At 37.6% G+C, this 17062-nt stretch overlaps 1 protein-coding gene across 1 annotated transcript in view; it reads right to left on the bottom strand.

Moving 5' to 3' along the window:
• Positions 1–531: 531 nt before the first annotated feature.
• The window catches only part of DMD (dystrophin), a 1897222-nt gene continuing 1880691 nt past the window's right edge, over positions 532–17062 (bottom strand). Inside the window, 3 exon segments of the mRNA XM_039846417.1 lie at positions 532–821; positions 15381–15504; positions 16369–16612. Of these exon segments, the coding sequence (XP_039702351.1) occupies positions 685–821; positions 15381–15504; positions 16369–16612 (505 nt within the window). The 3' untranslated portion in view covers positions 532–684.

Below are 17062 nucleotides of genomic sequence, written 5' to 3'. Positions count from 1 at the left end.
ATGCAAAACATCTGGAGCTCGTACTGGCTGGAGGAAAATCTGGTGGGGTCAAATGCTGGTTTTGTATGAGAGGCAAAGTACACAAGGTCAAAGCGATAGGGGGAAATAAAAGCATTAATAATATTAATGCCTTTCTCTGTGAAGACTGTATTCCAGCTATGGAAGTGAAAAAAATAATAACAAACTACTATATAAAGTTTTAATTGTACCTGTATTTAAATAATGGGGTAAGATTACGACTTTTAAATATAAAGGGCATCGGATTGCAAGTCAGAGTCCCCAGCGCCACCGTACACTAGGCATGTCCCGGACCTTGCTGTATCACAAGAGTAATCAAGGTCCCCAAAAAGTAACATCAGGGTCATGAATTCTCATTGTTCAGGTCACAAAAATAATTACCTAAATAAAGCATCCTATAATTAAATCAGACTAAAAATGCAAAAAGCAAGTTAAAAAAAAAAAAAAAAAAAAAAAAAGCACTTTAGAAACACGTTGGTATTCTTATTTCTACAAACATGGAAGAATTCAACCAGAATCCAAGACCAGAAAATTCACTCATCGAAACCAGAAATTCACATTTAAAAGTACAATCTTTTCACAATGATCCCAAATTGGCATTCTGTCAGCACGTGTTTATTTAAACCTGGAAAATACACACACTGGTTGGGTACGGAGATGAGCGGCCTAACTCCAGTAAGCCTGGTTTACTTCTAGGTAGGGGAGCTTACCTCTCGAACTGGGAAAAGAGTTGTTGAGTTGCTCCATCACTTCCTCTAACCCTGTGCTTGTGTCCTGGGGAGGACTGAGAAGATCTTCCTCGCCTTAATGAAAACAAACATGAATAATGTCAAATTGCACTTAAGGAAAAAATTAGATCCTAGAAGAAAGGGTCACGGTCACATTTAAAAATCCATTATAAATTCATTTACACTTGCTCATCAATAACATAAATACAAATAAGCCTTCAAGTTTAATAATTTGGGAACAACTCCTTAAAGGGAAGAATTCCATGCAGGGATTTATCTATGTCGTTATCTTTGGAGAAGAAAAAGGGTATATCTATTTAGAAGATAAAGTTGACATAAATTTCTAATCCCTATTAATATGAAACATTTTTCTTCACAATAAAAATTATTGGATACTTGCAGTGTCTTTTCAACACAAAAGAAAATAATACTGTGACATTTTACATTTATGAAGGTAAGGAGTAGAGACACTGAGGTATTTTTCCTTCTCTCTCTCCTTTGACATTTAACCAAAAATACAAAGAAAACTCAAGTACCTTTAAATCCAATGTAACAGAAAGTTGTATGTGACCTATATTGGTGATGAAATATTAATATTCTAGGGACTGTGGATATGGGGTACACTGGAGAGTTATGCTCCTTTCTTCTTTGTTACATGGGACTACTTTATCATCCTCATGTTTTTGGAGGCTAATAAGGGGAAACTTTTTTTTTTTAACTTTTGAAAAATTTTGAGGCGAGAATGATGATTGGGAAGGAAAAGAATTTAGGAATGAATGGCCTTCCTTTGGGAATGGGAATCTCCTCCTAGGTTTTGTTGAACTTTGCCTCTGTTTATTCACGTATTAAAGAAATACACCTCCAACAGCATTTCAGTAAGAGAAATTTCTTAAGAGCAAATGAAATTATTTTGAACTTTGATGGTCCTTAATGAAAACTAATTTCTCATTAAGATTCAATCTTCTAATAGAGAAAATAACTTCCATTTCAATTTGTTCATCCCATTGTCACTTTCATTGAAAAGAAGACCTTGTTTTGGCAAACCAACAATAATGAACATACTGAAGGGCAATCTCAGGTTCACATCTGATTTAGCTATGACTGGAGAGCCAGTGATTTAATGGCTTAAAAATGCTTGTCATTTCCTTTGGTCTATGCCACTTGGATTTCCATCTATGATTAAAATCCTGCATTATTAAGTTTTCATCCTTGTTTTTTAAGCACGAGCTTAAAGAATCCTTGGCGATGCTCGCTATTAAGACATTCATATCCTAGGTGGATGTGAGGCTATATATTGTTAGAATGGAGGGTTAAGGACCTGGGGTAGACAAGAACCCTCTGCTTCTGTGAGTCTCATGGTAAAATATAATAGGAAACCTCTTTGAAATACTAAGGACAGGAAATGAGTGCTGAGGAATTAAGGTCACAAGGTGGAAAAGGAATTTACAATATCTATTTATCTCCCCACCCCTTCCTGGCTTATATTTGTGCCTTTAGAAATGAAAAAATGAAATTTGGCATCTTTAGTTTCTTTTTTCCTATGAGTTTAAACCATCATTATCTGGTGAAAATGGAATAAAATGAAATACTGCCAGGAAGAACAGGATCCTGACCACTGCAGGGCTGATTACATCTTTTTGTTCCATTACCGATAAAAATTTTTGCCCAATTGGGGAACATGAAACATTTCTAATGGCACTAAGTCCACTTCAGTGGTAGTATGCCTTACAGAAAAAAACTGAACCAACAGAGACGCTCATGAGCAATGATATTAATATTTCTGACAGTTTATATTATACTGGAGCTCTAGGAACTAAATTGCACTGTGTTAAAATTCAGGTACAGTTCAGTGAAGTGACTGACATTCCTCTTCCTGAATTATTTCGGGGAGCAAATTATAAAGTATAAACCTAATGATGTCTGCCCTAAACTATCATCTGTAAGTCTCTAATATAAGTGTCCAAGTGCAAATGTAAATTTGGCTTATATATATATATACATACATATATATATATATATATTTTGATAACAGAACACAACCAAGAAGATTTTTTAAAAATCTTATTATTATTAGTTTCTAGTTATATGCTTTAATGGAAAACTTTCATGGCAGCGATAAATGTACCCATTCAAACATTTTTGAGTGCCAATTACAACCTTAGTAGTACATACAAGTAAAGTATAATCTTGTTTTCTTCTTTTCTCAAGATTTTCTAAGTAAAAAAATCCTTTGGGTTTAATTAATTTCCTTTTAAGAATCAAAATCAGATTTGTCACATATATGCCATCAGTAGAGGTGAATCGACACACTGGAAAATGCTTAATGCCTAATATTTTGTGTTAAATTATACCAAACAGTTAAAACAGCTAAATGACACCATTGGACTATTCGATACTGAGCCAGATTTGAAATGTCTAAGAAAAAACCATAAAAAAATTTAAAACAGTAAGGTTAGTTTATTTATTCAAATATTTATCAAAAGCCAATTATATGCCAGGCAGCGTTCTGAGTGCTGGGGTTACAGTAATAAACAACCCAAAAGCCCTGTCTCCAAGGAACTCACATTTTTATGGAGGCACAGAGGCTAAACGAATACACAAGTAAATTATATACGTATATCAGGTGGTGGTAAACATTCCGAAGCGAGGGTTTAACGAAGGGGAGAGGAAGAATCAGAAGAAAGTGGAGTCTTGGAAGTCCTCACTGATGAGATGCAGTTGAGCAAAACCCTTAAGGATGTGAGGGCGCGAACCATGTAGATAGTTGAGGGAAGAACACATCAGAGGGGATGACAAATGCAAAGACTCTGAGAGGGGAGTGTGATCGGCCTGCTCAAGAACAGCAATAAGAAGGTCAGTGTACCCAGAGGAGAGTGAACAAGTGTTGAGGGGACTGCCCTTCCCTGGCCTAGAAATCTGGACGTGGTCATGTGACCTACCTTGGGCAATGGAATGTTAGTCTATACAGTATACACAGAAGCTTGTAATGTCCTTGGGTGCTTGGGCTTGCCCCCTTGTGCTTATGTACCATAAGGAGCACATGGCTGAGGTAGCCTGCTGATCCAAGGAGGATGACAGACATGTGAAACATACTTGAACCCAATCCACAACCTGAAGTCAAGCTTAGCCAAGCTCCAGCAAAACTCCAGCTAACCAACTGATGCATGAATTAGAACTATGTAACCTGAGAATTTCGTCATTATTTTGTTATATAGCAACAGCTGACTAATATACCATTTTAAGGTGTCAAACCAACAAGAATCCAAAATTTATGCGTTATCTAATCATACATTAATATGTAGCTACGATATAGTAGGCAACCCAAAAATGTTTCTGACTCTAACAATACCTGTGGGGACAAGCCTCTCTTCACCAAAAAAAGGAATCATTTGTTAACGATATTTATTGAGTCCCAACTACGAACACACTACGAACTTGGTCAGTGCTCATCCCTATTACACTGATTCGCCGCCTGCCTCAACAGTATATCGCTAATGGTCAGGGGATTTCAAACGTAGTTAATGGCAATCCTTTACCATTAACACTTTAATTTGATTCTACTCCAAGGTGATTTCCACAAACATGCATGAAAATCCTTTTTGGATTATTAGCTATAACTGTCATGGCTTGTTTAAAGTTGGTTCAAAGAAATTTAACACTTTAAAAATGAATGTTTCCAAATAAGGACAAAGTTAAAATACATCCTGATATAGCATAGTATGATAGACACTGCAGAAGTGAAGAAAAAGAAGTGAAATGACTCAATTTAATCTGTGAAAAAATACGTGGAATGGTTTGCCATGGGTATAAGATAGTCTTTAAAGTCTTCTTAAACTCAGCATGATTTTAGGCTTTCTTGAAGGGATGATATCCCATCTGACTACTTCCCTTTCCTCAATTCAAATGATAATTTTCCTACTTGCTTAAAAAGCGACTTGAGCCAGAACCTATGCAGCCTATGCAGGAGACACACAAGAATCCTCATTCCTGCGATTTTGCTTACACCTAAGTAAATTACTTTCTCTTTATACAAAAGGGAGCTATGTACTAAAGAAAATTATTTTCCCTTAAAAAGGAGGCTGCGTATAAGCAGATATGCCCATCATTACTTTTCTTTGGATTACTCGAATCACATGTTTTTAACCAATTTCCAACTTGATGTGTGATTACCTCGTGACTTATGTCTTTCCTGCCTTTCTCCAGTTTTGTGGAATAAAAAAACTGACTTATCCAGTACCTAATATTAGTTTCAATTACTTTTAAAATTATAGTTGGCGTAGATGTTTCAATTTTACATAAGAATGCTGTGTATAAGTTCCTTAACATATTATGATATATACGTTGATGTAAACCGATTATTAGCCCGTCAGTGCCGAATGGTGGTGAAAGATTAAAATTAGTAGCCAATACCCTTTTTTATTTTTTACTGAGATATAACTGACATGTAACGTGGTATTAGTTTTAGGCATACAATAAAATGATTTGAATATCATGAATTGATATTGATTAACACAGTAAGTTTTAGTCCGCGTTCATCACCAAACATAGTTATAATTTTTTCTCTTATGACGACTTTTAAAATTCACTCTTAGCAACTTTCGGATATACAATACAGTATTGTTAACTATAGTCTCCATGCTGTACATTACATCCGCAGGACATTTCTCTTATAACTGGAAGTTTGTACCTTTTGACCACCTTCACAACGCCCCCAACTCTGGCAACTACCAATCTGTTCTTTTTATCTATGAATTTGGTTTTACTGCATTCCACATGTTAGATCATACACCGTCTTTCTCTGTCTGACTTACTTCACTTAACATAATGCCCCCTAGGTCCATCCATGTTGTCGTAGATGGCAGGATTTCCTTCTCTTTTATGGCTGAATAATATTACATTGTTTTTATGTACGTACGTGTGTGTACATATCACCTTTTCTTTATCCATTCATCCACTGATAGAAACATAGGCCAAATCCCTGTCTTGACTATTGTAAATGATGCTGCAACGAACATGGGGGTGCAGATATCTTTTCGAGATAGTGATTTTGTTTCCTTTGGACGAATACCCAGACTGGAATTATTGGATCATATGTAGTTCTATTTTTAACTTTTTTTGAGGAACCACCAGACTGTTGCCAATTTACATTCCTCCGACGGTGCACAAGGGTTCTCCTTTCTCCACATCCTTGCCGACACTTGTTATTTCTTGTCTTTTTCATAACAGCCATTCTAACAGGTGCGAGGTGTTATCTCATTGTAGTTTTGATTTGCATTTTCCTGATGATTAGTGGTGTTAAGCAGCTTTTCATGTACCCGTTGGCCATCTGTACTGCTTCTCTGGACAAATGTCTATTTGGATCTGTGCATTTTTTAATCAGATTTTTTTTCTATTGAGTTGTTTGAGTTCTTTATATATTTTGGGTATTTACTCCTTGTCCGAAATATGATTTGCAAACACTTTCTCCCATTCCATAGATTGTCTTTTCATTTTGTTGATGGTTTCCTCTGCTATACAGACCTTTTTATTTGATGTAGTCACACTTGTTTGTATTTTGCTTTTCTTGGCTTTGCTTTTGATGTCAACTCCAAAATATCATCACCAAGACTGACTGACGTCAAGGAGCTTACTGCTCATGTTATCTTCTAGAGGTTTTATGGTTTCAGGTCTTATGTTCAAGCCTTTAATCCATTTTTAGTTGTTCTTCCTGTACGGTGTAATATAGTGGTCCAGTTTCTTTCTTTTGCATGTGGCTGTCCAGTGTTCCCAACATCACTGATGGAAGAGACTATTCTCTTCCCATTGTATATTCTTGGCTCCTCTGTTGTAAATAAATAGGCTAAATATGTGTGGATTTCTAGGGTCTCTATTCTGCTGATGTATGAGTCTGTTTTTATGCCAATACCATATCGTTTTGACTACTATGGCTTTGTGATATGGTTTGAAATCAGGAAGCATGATGCCTCCAGCTTTGGTCTTTTTAGGATTTCTTTGGCTATTCAGGGTCTTTTGTAGTTTCATAGAAATTTTAGGATTATCTATTCTATTTCTGTGAAACCTGCCATTAGAAATTTGATAGAGACTGCATCGACTCTATACATTTGCTTTCGGTAGTATGGACATATTAACAATACCAATTTTCCAAACCATGAGCACAAAATATCTTTCCGTTTATTTGTATCGTCTTTAGTTTCTTTCACTAATGTCTTCTAGCTTTCAGTGTACAGGTCTTTCACTGCCTTAAATTTATTCCTAGGTATTTTATTCTTTTGATGCAATTGTAAATGGGATTATTTTCTTAATTTGTCTGATAGTTCATTATTGGTGTATAGAAATGCCACAGTTTTCTGTATATTGATTTTGTATCTTGCAATTTTACTGAATTTACTGAGTTCTTTGGTGGAATCTCTGGGGTTTTCTACATATAATATGTCATCTGCAAATAGAGAATTTTACTTCTTCCTTTCTGATTTGGATGTTTTCTTTAATTAAAAAAATTTTCAATTATAGTTGACATTCAATATCATATTAGCTAAACTTCTTTTTCTTGCCTAATTGCTCTGGCTAGACCTTCCAGTGCTATGTTGAATAAAAGTGGTGAAAGTGAGCATCCTTTTCTTCTTCCTGACCTTCAAGGAAAAGCTTTGTTTTTCACTGTATGAGGTTAGCTGTGGCCTTCTTATGTATGGCCTGTATTATGTTGATATATGTTCCCTCTGTGCCCACTTTGTTGAGTTTTTATCACGAGTGAACGCCGAATTTGGTCAAATGCCTTTTCTTTATCTATTGAGACCATATGATTTTTATCCTTCATTGTGTTAATGTGTATCATACTGATTGATTTGTAGATGTCAAAACATCCTTGCATCCCTGGAATGAATCTCACTTGGTCAGGGTATATGATTCTTTTAATGTACAGTTGAATTTATTTGCTAATATTTCTTGAGGTTTTTGGAATTTATGCGCATCAGGGATATTGGCCTGTAATTTTCTTTCCTTGTGGCATCTTTGACTGGTTTTGGTGTATCTGGGAAGAGTTTGAGAAGGGCTGGTATTAATTCTATAAATGTTTGGTAGAATTCACCAGTGAAGCCAGCTGGTCCCAGAATTTTGTTTGTTGGGAGGTTTTTGATTGCCGATTCAATTACTTTACTAGTAATTGGTCTATTCAGATTTTTTATTTCTTCATTTTTTTCAGTCTTAGTAGGTTGAATGTTTCCAGGAATTTATCCATTTCTCTTAGTTGTCTAATTAGATGGTGTGTAATTGTTCATAGGTGTCTCTTATGATGCCTTTTCTCTCTCTGGGATCCCCTGTAACATCTCCTTGATTTCTTCTTTTATTTTTTTCTTGGTGACTCTAGCTAAATGTTTGTCTCCTTTGTTTATCTTTTCAAAAAACCACATCTTAATTTCATTGATCTTATCTACTGTCTTTGTCGACTGTATTTCCTTATTTCTGCTGATTTTCACTTTTCGTTCTACTGGCTTCGGACTTCATTTGTTCTTCTTTATCTAGTTCCTTGAGATGTCAGGTTGGTTGGTTGAGATTTTTCTTGTTTCTTGATGTAGGCATTTATCATGAACTTCCCTCTCAGAGCTGCTTTTGCTGTATCTCCTAAATCTTGGTATGTAGTACTTCCATTTTCATTTATCTCAAGGCATTTTTTAATTTCTCTTTTGACCCACTGGTTGTTCAGTAGCATGCTGTTATCTCCGCATATTTGTTTTCCTCTTGTAATTTCTATTTTCATACCATTTTGGTCAGAAAACATTAATTTCCTAGAATTTTCAAGACTTGTTTTGTAGCCTAGGACATCAATCTGAAAGTGTATCGTGTTGCTTTCGGATGGATTGCTGTTATCTGTTAAGTTCATCTGGTCTAACGTCATTTAAGGCCAAATGTTTCCTTATTGGTTTTCTGTGTGGACTGTCTATCCATTGATAAAAGTGGGGGTATCAAAATCCCCTACTATTATTGTGTTGCTATCTATTTCTCCCTTTAGGTTTTCTTTTTGGAGTGACCCCTTTATCATTATGAACTCCCTTTTTTGTCTCTTATCATAGTTTTGTTTTACAGTCTATTTTGTCTGATATAAATATAGCTACCCCAGCTTTCTTTTGGTTTCCATTTGCTTGGAATAGCTTTTTCTATCCCCTCACTCTCACTCTGTGTGAGTCCTTACATCCGAAGTAAATTTCTTCTAGGTAACATATGGTTGGTTGGGTCTTATTTTTAATCAATTTAGCCACTCTCTTTTGATTGCAGAATTTAGTCCATTTACATTTAAAGAAATTTTTGATAGGTATGTACTTATCTAAACATTTAAAAAATTGTTTTCTAGCTGTTTTGTTGTGGTTCTTTTCTTTTCTTCTCTTGCTAGCTTCCTTTGTGATTTGATGATTCTCCATAGCGGTATGCTTAGATTCCTTTCTTTTTGTCTTTTGTGTAGCTACTATAGGTTTTTGCTCTGTGGTTAACGTGAAGCTTACATAACGTATATTTATAACAGCCTATTTTAAGTTGATAACCAAGTTCCAACACATTCTAAAAGCTCTACATTTTTACTTTACCCCTAATGTTCTGTTTTTGATTTCGCAATTTACAACTTTTGATCTTGTGTATCTTACTAACAAAATATTGTAGTTATAGTTATTTTTACTACTTTTGTCTTTTAACTTTCATACTTGATTTATAAGTGATTAACTCAGTACCACCATTACGACATTGGATTATTCTGAATTTAACAATATATTTACCTTTACCAGTGTGATTTATACTTTCATGTGTTTTCCTGTTACTAATTAGGACCTTTTTGTTTCAGCTCAAAAAAGTCCCTTTAACTAGATTGGTCTAGTGGTGCTGAACTCCTTCAGCTTTTGCTTCTGTGGACATCTCTTTCAATTATAAATGACAATTTTGCTAGGTAGAGTATTCTTGGTTGGCTGCCCCCCGCCCGCCCCCGCCCTTCAACACTTTGAATATATCATGAAACTGCCTTCTGGTCTGCAACGTTTCTGCTAAATAGCTGCTGATGGTCTTACGGGGGTTCCTCTGAACATAACAAGTTGTTTTTCTCCTGCTGCTTTTTAAGATTCTTTCCTTGTCTTTAACTTCGACAGCTTAATTATAACGTGTCTTGGTGCTTGTCTCTTAATTCCTTTTATTTGGAACTGTCTGGACTCCTGGATATGAATTTCTATGTCCTTCCTTAGGTTAGAAAAGTTTTCTGCCCCTTTCTTTCTTCTCCTCCTGGGACCCTTATAATGTAAATATTTATTGGCTTGATGGTGTCCCAAAAGTCCTTCGAGCTAGCTTCACTCTTTTTTTCCTCTTCTAATGGATGAATTCCACTGCCCTGTCTTCGCATTTGCTGATCCTTTCCTCCATTCATCTAGTCTTCTTTTAAGATCGGTGTAGTGTATTTTTCAGTACAGTTATTGCATTCTTCAGCTTTGTGATTTATATCTGGTACTTGCTTATTTTTCTGTCTCTTCGTTGAAATTCTCACTTTGTGCACTGCTCTCCTGACCTCAATGGGCATCTTTATAACCATTATTTTAAACTCTGTTTCAGGAAAATCACTTATTTCCATTGCATTAAAGTCTTTTTTGAGGTTTTTATCGTATTCTTTCATTTGGAGCATTATTTCCTATTTCTACATTTTCCTTCACACTCTGTGTTGGTTTCTATGCATTAGATAAAACAGCCACCTCTTAGTCTTGAGGTAGTGGCGTCGTGCAGGAGATGAACCTTATCTTTCAACTCTGCCCTAGCTCTTAGTTGTCTCTCAAGGATTTGTGATTATCCAAGCAGATTTCTCTGTTCTTAGTGGCTCCCAGTAGTTGAGAGTATGCCAAGATCTGTCAGTGTCCCCAAGGAGAGGATCTCGGTTAGCACCTAGATGCAGGGTGCTTAAAAGCTCAACCCTGAGGCAGCAGCTTTTAAAATATACAAATAAACCTCATTTAGGGAAAGACTGAGAAATGTGAGTTTCTGTCTGCTCCCTCTGTGCTGAGCCCTGGGGGAACAGCCACTTAAAAACTGTTTTTTTGTTTGCTACCATCCCACTGAACCCATGAACACAAGCCTTGATGGCCACTAGAGCCACCTTAACAAGGGACGTGTCCTCTGGGTGGCAGCCACAAAAACCTGAGCACTAGATATGTGCACAAGCTCCTTTCTGGGAGATACCAGTGACCTGGAGCAAGGCAGGAGAGCAGAAATATGGCACCCGGTGGCCTCCCTGTCTCTGGAGAGTATTGTAGTCAGCCCCTATATGTGTGTTAAGTTAGTTAGAAGCCTGCTCCTCAGGCTATAGCTTTTACAATAAATAAATAAGCCTCTTTCATGGGAAGAGTGGGCATATTTCAGTCTGCTGCCCCTGCCCTGGGGTGGGCGGTTAGCTATGGTGAGTCCATGTCAGCCCTTTAAGAACTATCTCTTAGTTCACTAAAGCCTTGTGGATTTCTTGAATGCAAGCCCCATTGACTCCAAAGCTAGATGTTTTGGGGGCCCATCTTTCAGATGGAAGTCTACAAGTTGGGGCATCAGATGTGGGGTTCAAACCTTTCACTCCTCAGAGAGAAGCTGGGAGTTCCCTCCTGGTTGTGTGTTGCCATGTCAGGGATGGGGTTTACAGCGAGACTGTATGTCAGCCTCTCTTACCCATTTTGATGTAGGTTTTATCCTCATTCATAAGTGCGGTAGGAGTCACTCAACTAGTTCCTGCATTTCTTTCTGGGAGAATTGTTTTGTATGTAGCTGTAGATCCGGTGTGTCTATGGGAAGGGGTGAGTTCGGGACCCTCTTATGTTGCCATATTGAACCAGAACCTCCAGCTAAATTTCTTAAGTGTGTAGACTGTTCCATATCTACACAAGAATGCATTGTGGTTGATTTCTAATGTTCATTCAACGAGTACTTTACTGAATGTTTGCTGCACAGAAGGCACTCAAATGGGAAAAAATGAGCAAGACTTAGTCCTCGTTCTTAAGGACCTTAAGTTCTAGAGAGGAGAAACACTAATAACTAGCTATAAAAGGGAATAAATTACAAGATATAATGCATGACGTTCACTGAAAAGACTAATTGAGTGAAAGTAAAGGAAGGTATATTTCAGGTTAAGAAAACATTGTACACAGGGCCAGAGATGACTGACAGCGTTGGTCAGTGAAGCAGCATGGTATGATGAGCACTGGGCCTACAAATAGAGGCAGAGAAATCATGTTTGAAGGCAGTAAAAAGTTGGGCTGGAGAGGAAGTTGGATTCTGAATACCATGCTAAGGAGTGTGGACTTTATTCTGTAGGCAAACAGGAGTCACAAAAATACTTAAGGAGAATTATATACAACTTGAATGTTAGGAGAGTAACTGGAAACATCTGGAAGATGGTTTGGAAAGGGAAGAGAGACAAAAACAGAGAAACCAATTAGAGAATTCATACTGCCTGTTCAGCTGAACACATGATGAAGGCTAAATCTGGGCAGAAGCAGCTGAATTGAAGAGCTTTGCTCTTTTTAAGAGAAGGAAAGCAGACTGACCTTAGTGACTGGTGGTAGTAGGACTTTATATATACTGTCTAGATTTATTTATATTGTATGTGCATATTTATGTGTATGTACAGTTTGACTTGTTTTTCATTTCACTGACCCATTTAATGACTGTTTCATATATGACACTTTACCCCTAAATCCTTCAACATGTATTTTCTAAGGTGAAAGATATTCTGTTATATAACTACAATAGAATTATCACACTCGGGGGATTAACAGATACAATACTATTTACTATCTAATACACTTGTGTGCATCCTTCAAGAAAAGAGTCGGGTTTGTTTTCCTCTTAAATGAAGTTGGCTTACAGAGTTGAAAAAAATCTCCTTTGAATTCAGTGTCTTCTTTCAGAGAACAAACTTAACAACAGAGCTCATTCATTTTATATTGACAAGTTATCTCTCAGCCTATCTCAACCATTGGAATATAGCACTTCCATCCTTGTATTCAGTTCTACCACAATCTTCTCAGCTCCACAAATCATCAGGACCAACAGCGTGATGTGTACTTTAAATTTGGGTGTTTACATGGGCACACTGCCTCTTTACCAGTGTTGACAGGCCTAAATAATTAATGCTTCTAAGCAATCAGGGCCTTGAATCTCACCGCTAAAATATGTGACTCAGTTTTACATGTTTCACTTACTTCAAAAAAGGGGAAAAACCCTGCAGCAGAAAATGACAACAGTGGTACTAAAGCTCAGTTGTTTTCAGAATTTACACACTGTTTCAAGGGCATCTAATATTTTTTCATATGCTGAGTGATCTTTCACAGCCCCAACAGTCCATCAGCTATATTCAGATCTCATGTGTAGAAAGAGAATCAGATGCAGAGATTGCCCTAAATTACTGAGGAGTTGGTAAAGCCAGGAAAACAACATCAGACATTTTCTCTTCCTTAACGAAAGAAACCTGGCTTTCCTACAGGTTTGAATTCTTGGGGGATATACCCCTGCCCATTGCTCAAGGTTCTTGAAGTTCATTAAATTTGCTTCTATCACAACCTCTCCCTCTTTAGAAATGCTTATCTCCTCAGTTCCCTCATCCACCTTCCTCAATATCTATTATCTTGATTCGTAAGGCTCTCACAAACATGATCAGCCCACCAACCCTGGCCTTCTCAGCTCCAGGAACCGTATCCCTCACTGATCTCCATGTACAATCTTCAGCAGCTCGCTGGGAGGCTAAATCGTAGGTGTAGGCATTGCTTGAAAGTTGCATTTGACTTCCATGATATCCAACTTTCAAATTTTCCTGACCATGGTCCCTAATCTCCCATCATGAAACTCACGCGCACTTGACACTTCTTTTTTGTCACATCAATTTTGGTTTGGCACTTTGCCTCTCTATATTCTACCCTCAAGGAAGATCTTAAGTATAAAATGAATTCCTCAACATACCATGCTGCCAGGCAACAGAGCTTTAAGTGTGAGACTCAAGGAGTCACAACTCTGTTTCTTTCTGTAAGGTAAGATCAAGAGAGTGAAGTATAACCAGTTTAGGACCCAGAGAAAAGGAAGCATAGAGCATGGAGCTGACTCATGTTGGGCCTTAAGAGATGAAGGAGAAATGAAGAGGATGAACCAAGCATAAGTGGTTTTCATACCCCGCCCCCTTATCTAGCCTAATATAACGGGAAAAACCAATAAGCAGATGGCTGGCAACCCGTCATGGTCATTTTAACAATGGATTCATTACCATTGCAAAATGCCTTACTCATTTTGACCTTCTTTTATCATTTATGCCTCATGAAATCCAGTTTTCTTAGAACTGAGTACTAGGCAGAGAACACTATTGAAGAATGACACCAGACCATGTTGACCATCTCAACAAATTAATCTTTTACTTAAGCCCTCATTGTTACCTGGTAATGTCCCAAAAGGATCTTTACTTTCCTTGAGCCTCACTCGTTTTCAAGCTTACTTAGTCTTTTACTTCACTAAAAAGACAGAAATTCTCCAGTTCCCTTCTCTTGGCTAAAAATGCTTTCTCAGAAGTGGCTAATGCATTTACGATGATCCAGTGAGCTGTAATTTACTTTCATTTCCCTTGAGCCCTTTTCAGCATTTGACCTGTAGCACACATCTTCCTCGAACCTATCCCTGCTCCCCATTCCTTCAGCACCCCATCATCCACATGGAGGTCTTCTCCAAGGCACTGTATCCAAGCACCTTTGTTCTCATTTCAAACCCTTCAGCTCCACAATTCTGTGGAGCTCACTCTCATATCTCTCCAGCCTGCCCGTTTACACCAGTTACAGATCCACATTTTAACTTCTTCTTGGACATGACTTAGACCTGTCACCTCCTCAAGCACAGCATGTCCACAGTCAAAAGGATCACTATCTTCTTCCAACCAAATCCTCCTTTCCTCACATTTTCCAGTCAGTCCCCTGGGCCTGGGAACTCTATTTTCAAATAATAGTCTTACGGTCGCCTTCTCCCATCCCATCGCTAATATCTCTCAAACCTAGGCCTTCGGAACTCCCATAACTTCTCCTAACTGGTCTTTCTACCTATAAAAGTTTTGCTCTGGACCAGATACAGCTGTCCGAATACATCTTTGGAGATACTTACTTGGTATACAATTTTCGTTGGACCGCCTGACACTGACCAAAATGAGTCAAGCGCCTCTGCCCAACATTCTTGTCCCTATAATGTGCCCCAACCTTCCTCTTTAGCCTTCTTTCCCCTGCCTCCTGCTTGGTACCTATCTTTCTACTAACTGGGCTGTTGGCTCTTTCTCACCCTTAGCCCAATGTCCTCATCTTTACATCTTAATTATGTTAGTCTTTCCTCGAAGTATGCTTAGTTCTTACTCCATCCTTTGGAACCTTTCACAAATATCAATTCATCATAAAGCCTTCTGTGCTCTTCAAAATGAATAAGACTTAAGACCACTCTGCCTTGTTCTGAATAACTGAATGGCTGGCTCTCTGAGGGCTAGGACTAGGTCACTCGTCTTTGTACCTCTAGGCATTTATGACAATGCTTTGTCCAGAACTGATATTAGATAACTTAGCTGATGATCTGAACCTCTGAGCAAACAATTCACCATTAGTATCTAAGACAGACACTTACCCATGGATTCGGAAGTTTGACTGCCAACCACCCGGAGCAGCATAGGCTGACTGCTGTCTGACCTCTGAAGAGAGGTAGAAGGAGAGGAGACCGTTGTACCATTCACCTTGGCCTCTGCCTGGGGCTAAGGCATCCAAAAAACAACAGAATTATTTTTCATAGTAAACACTCGAATATATAAATGTAAAACTATTATAGATACCGAACACTCAGAAATTATGACATTCCCTACTTAGAAACCTCCCAAAGATTGTAAAATTTGGGAAATTTCACTATTGATGAGATCCATAGATGCTGTTTTTGTATTTGAATTGTGCCCTCTTATGTTTGAAAAAAAATCACAGTTACAGTGGAACAAGATATATAAAATTATTAGATTAAAGAACTGAAAGATTTAGAAGGTCATGTGAGAATGGTGAAACCATGTGGGACCACAAAAACATAGTGAAAAATACATATTTTTGTGAAGTATTAAGTAGCAATATGGAGAGAACACATCTCAAAATTCAAAATTCTCAGAAAGCCAGGACCAGGTGCGGGTTGGGCCTACTACAATGTAGCATCTTGCTAGGTTTTCAATGGATGCTTTAAAAATTACGCTTTAGGGATCGGAAAAAGAAAAAAAAAAAAAAAGGTTACCGGAAAATAAGACTAATTGCAAAAAAGAGAGTTCCATTTCAAGAGTTAAAAATTTTCACTTTTAGAAAACTAGTGGAAACCTCTCGGTACTTTTTAAAGATGAATTTTAAATCAGTCAAATAGAAAACATTTTTGTAGGAAACAAACTTGAACAAACGTTAACAAACACATTCTTTTTCCTACTCATATCCTTTGATATCTAGCACTTTGCTAGATATCACATACTAGGTACTCAACAGATTGATGCTTGTTGCACTTCTAAAAATGACTCTGAGTTCTGCTTTGAGTTTTGTTGAGGGGAAAAATGAATTTTTGTAAATGTCCCCTGTTAGAGAGATGTGGGCCTCACTTGCTCCAGCAGCTGCCTTAGCCTATGTAACTGGGACTCCAGCTGTTTATTGTGATCTTCCAGGATTTGCATCCTGGCTTCCAGGCGGCCTTTGTGTTGACGAAGCAGCTTGGCCTCAGCAATGAGCTCAGCATCCCGGGGACTCTGGGGAGAGGTGGGCATCATTTCAGGAGGGGACGGCAGTGGGGACAGGCCTTTGTGTTCATGCTGCTGCTTTAGACGATCATACTCTGCTTGCAGATTTCTGTTGGCATCAAATAAATAAAAGAAAGAAAAAGTAAGTTGAATATTATCACCGGATTTCATGTGAGATGGCAAAAGATGCATCTGACCACCACCAAACACAGTAGCAAGCAAAAGAGAGGCACTTAATGAATGGATTTTATGATGACAATTAGCAATGCTAAAAAAAACAAAAGAAAATTGGAAGCGTCTTCCCGGTGTGTGAGGGGAGATGCTTTTCAACCTTTTATACTAAAAGCCTTATGAGTGCTACATTCAGATAAGTAAGTAGCAAAGGATTTAATCATTTTGCAAATCCTTCTTTAGACCATGAGACTACAATATTTAAACCTCTGTCAACACTTTGGTTTGCTTTAAAAAATCAAGTATTTTCAAGAGCAATGTATAGGAACACGGTTAACAGTGTAGCCATGTACCCAGCACACTGCTTTAGTACATGTAACATTTGCCA

This window comes from Pteropus medius, unplaced genomic scaffold (assembly GCF_902729225.1).
Source record: "Pteropus medius unplaced genomic scaffold, Ma_sr-lr_union100, whole genome shotgun sequence".
Lineage (NCBI taxonomy): Eukaryota > Metazoa > Chordata > Mammalia > Chiroptera > Pteropodidae > Pteropus > Pteropus medius.
Note: the sequence above shows the minus strand (reverse complement) of the source record. Positions and strands in the feature narration are given on the sequence as shown.